Genomic DNA, 10,474 nt, shown 5'->3' on the forward strand with positions numbered 1-10,474 from the left:
ACTTCTTCACTGTAAGGGTGGCCAGAACCTGGAATAGGCTTCCCAGAGAGGTGGTGCTCTCACCTTCCCTGGAAATCTTCAAGAGGAGACTAGATGGGCACCTGGCTGGGGTCTTATGACCCCTGCCACCCCCAGGGCTCCTTCCTGCCCATGGCAGGGAGTTGGACTAGATGATCTGTCTAGGTCCCTCCTGACTCATTGAGTCTATGATTCTGTGCGGCATTGGTCAGATTGCAGTTGGAGTACTTCAAGAAGCATGTTGATAGACTCGAGAGGGTCCAGAGGAGGCCACTCGTGTGGTTAGGGGCTTACAGGACAAGGCCTATGAGGAGAGACTGAGGGACCTGGACCTCTTCAGCCTCCACAAGAGAAGGCTGAGAGATGATCTTTGGGTGCCTGCAAATTCATTAGGGGGACGCAGCAAGGGATCAGAAATGCTCTGTTCACCAGGGTGCCTTTTGGGGTATCAAGGAACAATGGTCACAAACTGACAGAGAACAGATTTAGGTTAGATATCAGGAAAAATTTCTTCATGGTAAAGGTGGCCAAAATGTGGAATGGGCTTCCAAGGGAGGTGGTGCTCTCCTCTACCTTGGGGGTCTTTCAGAGAAGGCTGGGTAAGCATCTGGCTGGGGTCATGCGACCCCAGCACTATTTCCTGCCTAGGCAGGGGGTCGGACTCAACGATCTGTTGAGGTCCCTTCCAACCCTTGCATCTATGAATCTATGTGCCTTCAAGGAGTGCACATCGCAGCAGGTGCTGCATAGTTTGAGGCCCTGTGCTGCAGTTGCAGGTGGTTGAACCAGTGGTATAAGCCCACTTCATCATCAGTTCCTTGGTGTGTCCAACCTTTGGTATGTAGGTGGTTGAAACATCACCACCTTTTCCATGGTTTGTCAGCCACTGGTGGTAAAGACTTCATTGCTGGAATGTCCATTTTTCACTGTTGGGTATTTTCTTCAGCCTTTCAGTCCACATCTGTAGTCATGTCTCCTTGGGAGTGGCATTGAGAGGTTGGGTGCTGGTGAGGAAGCTCCTGCGTGACTTCAGACATGTGTTCTGCAGGATGGCGCCTTGCACGTGTGCCTCGCATCTTCCGTTTGTTTCAGTCATTTTATCTTGCCGGTCGTTGCTCTTGTGATGTCAGGTAGAATGATGCCAGGCAGCAAATACACACTGTTTAGGCTGGTAGGCTTCAGACATCCTGTGAGGCACCAGTAGCTATCATTCAGAACGGGATCAAGGCGCTCAGCATGTATGGATCTCTCCCATGCAGGACATGCATACTTGGCAGAGGAGACGCTGAGAGCCAGAGCAGTGATTTGAATGTTTGTTACAAGTGCTCACCTTTGCTGTTGTCTTCATGATGTGTTTTTTGTATGAGAGGGTTTGCTTAAGGGTGACTCCAAGGTAAAATGGATTTGGATAGTGGGGTCCCAGACTACATAATGTTGAGCTGGCAGTTGGCCTCATGATTTGTCAGATGGAAGGCACATACCTATGTTTTTGCTGGGTTGGTGCATAATTGGTTTTCAGTGTAGAATAAGGTTAGGCCAATTAGTGCCTCACTTGTGGATTTTTCAGCATGGTCAAATCCAGTGTTTTGGGCTGTTTTTTTGTGCTGTTGTGATGTCTTAGTCTGGCATTTATGGCTTTCATCGGACAAACCTGGGGTGTGGGAAGCCTAGGCATTTGCCCTTGCGGCTGCTTGTAGAGCTGCTTCTGCCTGAGGATACTGCGTTCTCAGGACAGCAAGTGCTGACATGCAGGGAATGGCAGGGGAAGCTGCATCAGAGTCCTTGGAATGCATGAGCTATTCTTCTGTCTGACATCGGGGTGCGCGTGTGCAAGTGCAGTGCAGGGGAGATAGGGCAGGAATGTACAGTGTCTAACTTTGCCTTGCTTCTGGAGATGATTAACACTTGTGGAGCTGTTTGGACTGGTAGCAGACTTATGCTAAGAAGTTCTCTCTCTATCTTTTTTTGCCTATTTATAAGGCAAATCCTGTGGTGGGGCTGATGTCTCAATCCTTATTCTACATATCTCTTTCCGTATAACTGACCCTGTGCTGGAGTTACCACAGCTTGAGAACCGCTGTTCCCAACAGTTGAAATAATTGACAACATCGGCAGTTGCCAGGAACTACCTTGAGGCAATGCAGTCTGTATCAAGAGCCTCCAGTTGGTAACAAACTCCATTGGCAGAGCTGCATGTGGGATTCAAAGATCAGAATAGCAGGGACACTGCAGTGCATAATTATTATTAATTGGCAATGTTTCATGGTGGAAGGGCCAGCTGGGGTCCTAGTGCCCAACTGCAACTGAGTGCTGTTGTAATACCTGGTATCATGTCTTCAATCATTCATTAAGTATCCCTCATATCACAGGAAAACTGGCAGAGAATAACTGCTTGAATGTGAGTGCTTTGCCTTCTGAAATCAGTGAGGCATGCACTCTGAGCTGAAGCTGGAGTCCATTTTAGGCTTGGTTTGGTCAAGCTAGGGCTCCTCCTTTTTTCCATCTGATTTGCCACAGGAAAGCTAGTTAAGTTGCTGTTTGCTTCTAGCTTATGAGCTGGCTCAGCGTGTACTGTTGGCCAAGGTCAGCAGTCAACTGTCTAGTGGCCTTGGAGAGAGAATCCATGTGTGTACAGAGCAAGGTATAACCTTGTAAAGCCGTTTCACAGCTTGGGTGTTGGGGCTGCCTGGTTGTCTTTCATCTCTAAAAATTGATTCAGTATTTTACCAGCTGTGAGAGTGGAGTGATGTGGATGGAGGGTAGAGTTGGCACAGATCGGTATCATTTTGTTAGGTTCCCCCTTTTCTACACACCCTGTCTGACAGCAGTGCTAGCACTAAGAAAGCTCACTTCAGGAGAGTGCAAATGGAAGTCCCAGTGTTAGAGGGTAGCTCTAGCTATAGTTTTCTTTGTGGTTTTCATGCTTCTGTTTAGTAACTGGTAAGTGGACAGTGTTGATTCACTGCATTTGCCCCCAAGTCTCTTGTACAGTGAATCTGTGGGAGTTTGGTTTGCAAGGCACCTTACATTTGTCTCCTCTTTTCTTGAGAAGGGAGAGCCTGCCCTCCTTTTTTGTTTCCTGTGAAAGGGTGTTCCTGTGAGGATGCAGTGAACTGATATTCTGGTATTATATTGTACCGATCCAGTTGCTACAAGAGTGCCAAAATCATTCCCTGGAAGGAAGCCTCTGATCCCTTTTGACCTTGGAGGGTTTCTACCTGCTAAAGCTCTACTTCTACCCTAGAAATTTTCCAACAGGAAATGTTAAAATCAAGTCAGACTGTAACATTATTGCTATGTGTGCTGTGATTACTGACATTTCAGGTTGCAGTCCTAGCAATTCAACAGTGTGCGCTGGATCATGGTTGCAGGCTTCTGCAGGGTTCGCTGTTGCAACGTAAGTGGGCTTGACAGAAGGTCAGTGCGCGAGCTGGCAGTAAGGGCAGATTCCTGGCCCTTTGGAACCGAACAAGTGGAGAGCTATGTTGCTGCCAAGTTAGCAAATGCTCGATCAAGTTCCACCTTGCTGTGAGTGTAGAGATGTAATGATGCCCTCTCTTGGCCAGCAGTGGTATAAAGTATCAGCATCCATTAACATGTTGAAATTATTCAGTGAAGATGTTTTATCCTTACCTCACTTGGTGCTGTCTGTTCCAGGACAGGATGCTGGGGGCACAAAGAAGGGAACCACTTCATTAACCAAGAAATCAATTGAAGCTTTTAACATCCTTAGGAGCAGCCAGTGTGGTGGGCTACTACTTCTCATGATGTCCCAAAGTCTGGCACAGTGTGGCAAGCTATGGCTACCTGGGCCCTGTTATCTCTTTGGGAGTTAGTGTGAGATCTGAGTTAGTTTTCCCTTCAAAGCATAAGTCTGCTTGTTTTTCTGTGTCATTGAGAGAGGGTCACGTTTGTGTCTCAGCTGGACTTAAACCTCAGGCATAAAGTGTTTTGGGCACTTTGGTGGTGAAAGAAACTGTATATAAAAAAAGAAAGATTGAATCATTTGCTTTGTTGGTAGCAGGATTTTTGATGTTCTCCTGAAGTTAGCTTATGGACTGAGCGTTGCTCTTGTGCTGATTGTTAGAATGAGTCTTGGGTGGGGATCTCTCTGCTCTGTAGAGGGCAGATAAACTTCCCTGTCTTAGTTTCCCGATGTGTACAGACTTTAGGGGATGTGTAACTGCTTCCAGATCACTTTTGAAGCTGAAGCACAATTTGTCACCAGCCCTTAGTCTCTGGTTGAGTAACTGTGAGTGATTCCCCCTCCAGCCCTTCTCCCCTCCTCCTTCAGCTTCCTGTTCCTCAGCTCTGCAGTGTTTGCTCAAGTCAGGAAGAGGGAGGGTTTGTGGGGGGGAGAGTTAATCATTAAAGTGTAATGTCTGCTCCTTAACTCTTTCACAGGCTGAGTACAGTGGTTATGTCCGGATTCCCCACCCCACACATGTGCACAAATGCACAGGGCTAAACAAGTTCACTGAGCCAGTTTCACTTAGTTTTATGAAATAAGAGAAATTGGCAGGTCTTCTGCCCAGCCTCTCATTGACGGGTGAGAAAGCTATGATGAGTTATTTCCGTGGTAAGGAAGGGCTTGTCCCTTAGTAGGAGAAAAGCAGTGAAGTACAGATGTATTCACGTCGCCAGGGACAGGAGTCTTGCTTCTTTGCAGCCCTGAGACTGAAAATCCTGTGGTTTGAGTCTCCATGGTTTTCTTGCTTTCTGGTGGAGCTTGATTTGCTTTAGTAGAGAGAAGTGCATGTATGAAAGAGCCACACCTTCTTTGATAGCACTTGTACAGGAAATTATGTACACAAAACCACATCATCATAGCACTTGCCCGGTCAGAGCAACTGCAGCTCTTCAGCGGCTCCCTGCAGTATGTGTCCTGAGTTCTGGAATCCACCAGCTGTTCTTTTGTTTAAAAAAAAAAGTTGAACTGATGACTTCCCAGCTGTGGACAGCCTGTTTCTCTGGGTAATCTGTTTCTGGGATATTTTGGCTACTGCAGGAAGATGATTGTGGTTCGGATGATTTGGAGCATCTTTTGGGCTAATCTCAAGGTGTAGAACTAATTTAATGTGACATCCTCTCTGCCAGGGCATTGTTCTGTTCTGGCAGAGGGAGGGACTTTGAATGCTTTAACTTTGATCCATGGTGGGGAAGTGCTCTTGGGGAATGGGGAAGCTGCACCTTCCATGTCTGTGTGCATGTTGCAATGCTGTTATTCTTTAGAGGCTATTTGACCCTTTGCTACACCTTCAAGGGTAGCTGAATGTGTTTGGCTGGTGTGAGCAGCTCAGTTTAGCAAGTGGTTTCTGAGGAGGCAAGTGACTTCCGTGCTTAAGGGCAGTAGAGCATCACTGGAGTGCCTTGTCATTGCTATTTGAGGCCCGCCTGTGGCCTGAAGATGAGTTTTGTCGAGTTCTAGCAATCTAGCTGTATTTTCCATGTAGATTGCAGGAGGAGAGCAGTTAAAGGAGCTTCTGGAGGCAGCTGCATCTTTTAATCCTACATGAGTAGTGTTACAGAGCGGGACTCTGGCAGCAGCTCCTATCTCTGAGCTGTCCTGCCTGTCTTGAATGATGTTCTGGTAATGAAGAATGCATCTGACCCTAGCAGACCAGCTCCTCTTTTTTCTAATAGTTTTGAAGAGGTGTATGCTGAAGTTGGCCGCTCCTCTGCAGGGTTGGTCACCCAGTCAGCGGGGCTTTGGTTAGAAAACAAGTACAGCCCAGACCTGCAGTAGCCCCTGGACTTTCTATTATTGGGGAAGGATTGCAGCAGGCCCTTGGGAGAGATCGCGGGCAGGACAGGATGCCCAGAACAAGTTGGGATATGTCTGTGAGTCAGGGTGAGAAGCAGAACCGTTGGCCTGGGTAGGGCAGAGTGTAAGAGAGCTGGAATGATGGCAGTGCTTTTTCTCATCTCATCTCAGCGATGAAAGTGAATATCTTTCTCCAGTCTGGAGGTTCTTGAGAAGGGTATAACCCTCCTCCGCTGTGTTCCCCTCTGTTTAGCATGCTAGTGTGTGTGTGTTTCGGACTGATGGAGGTTTTTTCTTGCCTTCAGGAATTTGTGAGCAGTCTCCACCCAGTGAGTTGAGAATTGTTTCCAGGAGATGAAATTGCATTTACCTGGCAGGCACGGGAATCCAGTTAACCGTTTGTGCGGTTTGCTCTGTGCTGAGTGAGGAATTTTTTTTGTCAGGGGAGGCTGAGCACAAATGCTTGCTGGTGCCCTGATTGAAACTTAAGTCTCTATTATGCCAGCTTGAGCTCTGGAGAAAAACCCCTCCAGAGATCTTGTTTCCTGCAGAAAGCAGCACTTGCGGCCACATTTAATGATTTCATGATAATACACAGCCTTTAATTTGTCAGTGTCAATACCCTGACTTGAGGCTTTCTCTGGGCAGGTTTCTTCTGGTTTTCACCGCTGCAAAACGCAGTGAGATCGAAGGCTTCTGGCTGTTCACAGTTGGGACAAAATCCTAAAATGAGAGTTTTTTTCTGGCTTCTTTGGGACCTCTTGGTGTTTCCTTTAGCAGTTTTTTTATTAACCTGTTCAGTACTGGGCTTTAGAAAATGGCATCTTTATCCCAGGCTTTTCAGGGCATACAACGAATTGCCCACAGGAGCTGCAATGAAAAAAATCTCAGAACAAGACAGCAAAAACACAGCTGGACTGTATGTAGCCATGACTAAGAGGCTGTTCATATTTTGTCTCTGTAGATGCCTTGCTAGCGGACCTGGAGTCCACCACCTCGCATATCTCCAAACGGCCAGTGTTCCTGTCAGAGGAGACCCCTTATTCCTACCCAACTGGAAACCATACGTACCAGGAGATTACAGTGCCACCACCTGTACCACCACCTCCTTCTAGTGAGGCCCTGAATGGGACTGTGATTGACCCTTTAGACCAGTGGCAACCCACTACCTCCAGATATATCCACCAGCAGGTAAGTGTATATGTGCTGCAGGGGGGGTACGGGAGCCCGCATCTGTGGCTTGGGTGTATCTAGGGTGATGGAATGTGTGAGGAAGGGAAAGAGCTTTAGGGAGTGAGGACGAGTTTGGATGTCCTCCAGACAGGAATAGTGTAGAGATGGGAGAAGTCTGGATACCCAGCAAGATGGTGCAGTTGTGGGAGGAGAAAGCCTAGGCACCTGGTATTCTGCATCAATGATAAAATACTAGTTGAAGCCCTGTCATCGTCAGCATTTTGGCAAAAACCCTATGGTTTTGGCAAAAAGCCTATTCTAGTACAATGTGACTAGAATTAATCATCCACCTTGTAGCCTGTAGAAAGCAGGTTGTGGGGTGTCTGGCTCAGACATAATTCTTGGGCAAGGCTAGAATGAGCATGAGACATTTGCTGGGTTAGCTGAGGTGGTGGGGGCTGGGGCTGATATGTCATGGAGCTGATTGTTGTTGGTCTCTGTACTGAGCTCGTAGCATGTGACTTCACTGCTGTGTGCGCGCTTATATTGGAGGCTGAAAATGCTGAACCAGTCTTATTTCCACAGCCTCAGTCCCAGTCTCCTGTGTACAGCTCTGCTGTCAAAAGCTCCAGTGCCTCTGTTCCCAGAGAGAGCATCAGCTCTCCTTCCTCCCGTGCCAGTGAAGAGGAGCACGTCTACAGGTATCCTTTTCCTTCTAGTAGACAAGAAGTTTAAATCATGGGATATGGGGTGTTTGAAACAGTCAGAGCTGTAGGCAGTGATATAAATACTGAATGCCTGATGCATGTCTTACCCTAGTTTGGCTTAATTGTTCAGGACTCCCTGGATTCAATTACTTCTTTTTCATGGGGTTATTGGATTTAGCCTTATTTCAAAGTAGCACAATGGTAAAACTTGTAAAAAAAAAAAAAAAAAAAATTAAGAAGAGTTGAAGGCATAATCCCTCCATAGACAGTGTACTACGTAACATGATTTAAAGGGGCAGAGCTCTGGACTAGGATTTGGGAGACTTAGGTATTATTCCAGGCTGTGCCAGCAATTTGCTCTCTGGTTTTGGCTGAGTCAGCTGTACTGTATCTCTTTTCTCAGCTGTAAAATGGAGGTAATCCATAAAGCAAAACTGGACCTGCTTAGAGCTCTGTGGATGAAAAGTTCTAGAAAAATGCCAAGAATGGTTTCTCATTATTTTTGTGTTAAGCATCCCAGTGGCAGTTTGTTAGAAGTAGCTAGAAGTTAGGTCTAGGGAACGACTGATGGAAATGATTCCATTACCTGTGAACTGGTGTGATATGAAATGATTTGATTTTTGAAATGAACTTGAAAGAAAGAAGAGTCTGACTGGTTATGGCAGCATTTTAAATTTTGGCTCAGAGAAGTCAGAACTATTTAGCTATATTGTTTTACCTGCATACACATTCCCCTCATGCATTTGGAGACTGTGGAGAGGGAGCAAAGTTGGAGTGACAGTGATTTTTATTGGTTTGCTTGCTGCTGTACTTTTAGGCTGTGTCCACATGTGTGTGGCTGTTTGGTTCCCAGGGGACATCTAGCAGTGGTGCACCTTGTGCCACCACTAGTTGTCCCTGGGGAATGTCTGTGCCCCGCGCCCTCTGGTCCACGGCTAGTTATCCTGGGTGGGGGAGGGGAGACTGGGGCCAGCACTGGGATGGCCCCAGTAGCCTTACCTGGGGTCCTGGGGTCCTCCTTGGGGCTGCAGCAGCAGCGATCCTGCCACTCAGAGTCTGACTGGCAGCCGCAGTATGGCTCTGGCTGGCCATGGTCCGGTTTTGAGTGGTGCATGCTGCCCCTGTGTGCGCTGCTCTGCTTTTGTTTTCCTTAGGTTTTTTTGACCCCTGGATATTAAAGCACCCACAGTGTCACGTGTATTCAGTGTCCCATGCTTCAAAATGGCAGCGGGGTTGTTTTAACCAAAGCTTGTTCAACCATTTTGAAATGTGGGGACGCAGAATACATGTGATGCAGACGCTGCTGGAGTGCACTAATTAGCACGTTTCAGCAGACTCACTCTGATGTGTGCTAATTAGAGCAGAGCTCTCTCATATGTATAGGTGCCCATACTGTCGCTTTCCCAAGTTACTGGAATTTGCTCCAGCGGCTCCCCCGTGCTGGAGACTCCATCTTCTCTCTAGGATTTTTAAGCTGCTTCAGTGGTGGCTGGGTGAATATTCCAGCTGGCTTGGTTTGTTCTTTTGATCAGGACAGAAGTTGTTTTTAATAAAGATTTTGTCACCAGCATTGAAGGGCTAATTCTGGTGGAATGTACTAATAGGGACACCCAGGCATTGCCCAACTGAAGCAGTAATCACAGTATGCCAGGACCCTGAGGGCTGCACACAAATGGCTTGAACTGGAGCAGAGCTTAACCTCTTCTTTTCTTCTAATATGGGGGGTATGGCATGACCTGCTGGTCCCAGCATGACAGCCTGGCTGCTTGGATCCAGCACTGCCTGCTGATGCTATAATATCCATGGGCTTGACTTTAGATTCATACCTACTGGCTCAGTCATGGAGCTTTACGGTTGTCATTTGTACTGCAGGCTTCACAATCCTAGAACCAGTAATGTATTAACAGTCTGAGACAGGATGGAGACAGCCTGGGGCTCCTGAGTTCAGATGTAAAACTAATTTGTGTTGTGACATTGAACAAGTCCCTTCCCTGTGTGCTTCAGTTTTTCCTGTCTGTAAAATGAAGCTAAGCTTATTTCCCACCTCCCAGTGTTGTGAGGCTTACTGTCCACCACACCCTGAGTATGGGAGGGAAGTAAGCTAGAGAGTGATGTGTAAGGGGTGGGGCATCACTAATTATCATCTAAAATAAATGTAATAGTCAATTTTATATATTAAATGAACTTTAAATGAACACTCATTTAGTGAAGCATTAAACAGTTTTCATAGTTTCATAAATAGATTTGTGCTCTCCAGGATAACAGGTTTTAGAAGTGTGAAAAAATATCTTGCAGGAGGGTTTTGGTTGCCACATAGCCTGCTGTATACTGCTGTTCACTTGGTCATTAGCAGGGATCCTGGTTTTCTCATTAAAAATCCAAAAATCTTTGATTAAACCCCCCAAATCCATGTTTTTTCCATGATTAAAATGAAACACTGCTTCATTTTAATATACCTATGTATATATAGGTATCAACTGAACATAATGTTTTGTTGATATATTTACAATTTTAAAGCAGTTTAGAAGCCTATCATTGCCTCAATTATTATAATAAAATACATTCTACATACCTGTATATATTGGCGTTTTGATTTTTTTTTTTGCCTTGGAACATCAGAGCTCTCTACCCCCTTTGCTCACCAGAATGTGGGTGCAACTATGGCTGTCCCCCTGCTGCTTTGTGGTGCTGAGCAGCCCTGATAAGCTGGTGCCCTGCCCTTGTCCGTTCCATTTCCCTTCACTCCCAATTCACAGCCCCCCACTCCCCTCAGCCTTGCTGGTGCTCCTCACGTGTGACCAACAGTTCCCCC

General features: G+C 46.6%; 1 protein-coding gene across 1 annotated transcript in view; it reads left to right on the forward strand.

Annotated features, from left to right (window-relative positions):
* The window catches only part of PXN (paxillin), a 66,513-nt gene that overhangs the window by 38,206 nt on the left and 17,833 nt on the right, over window positions 1–10,474 (forward strand). The window contains exons 2-3 of the mRNA XM_019539407.1: window positions 6,747–6,973; window positions 7,541–7,656. Of these exons, the coding sequence (XP_019394952.1) occupies window positions 6,747–6,973; window positions 7,541–7,656 (343 nt within the window). The remainder of the gene's footprint in view (window positions 1–6,746; window positions 6,974–7,540; window positions 7,657–10,474) is intronic.

This window comes from Crocodylus porosus, unplaced genomic scaffold (assembly GCF_001723895.1).
Source record: "Crocodylus porosus isolate Cpor-Errol unplaced genomic scaffold, CroPor_comp1, whole genome shotgun sequence".
Classification (NCBI taxonomy): domain Eukaryota; kingdom Metazoa; phylum Chordata; order Crocodylia; family Crocodylidae; genus Crocodylus; species Crocodylus porosus.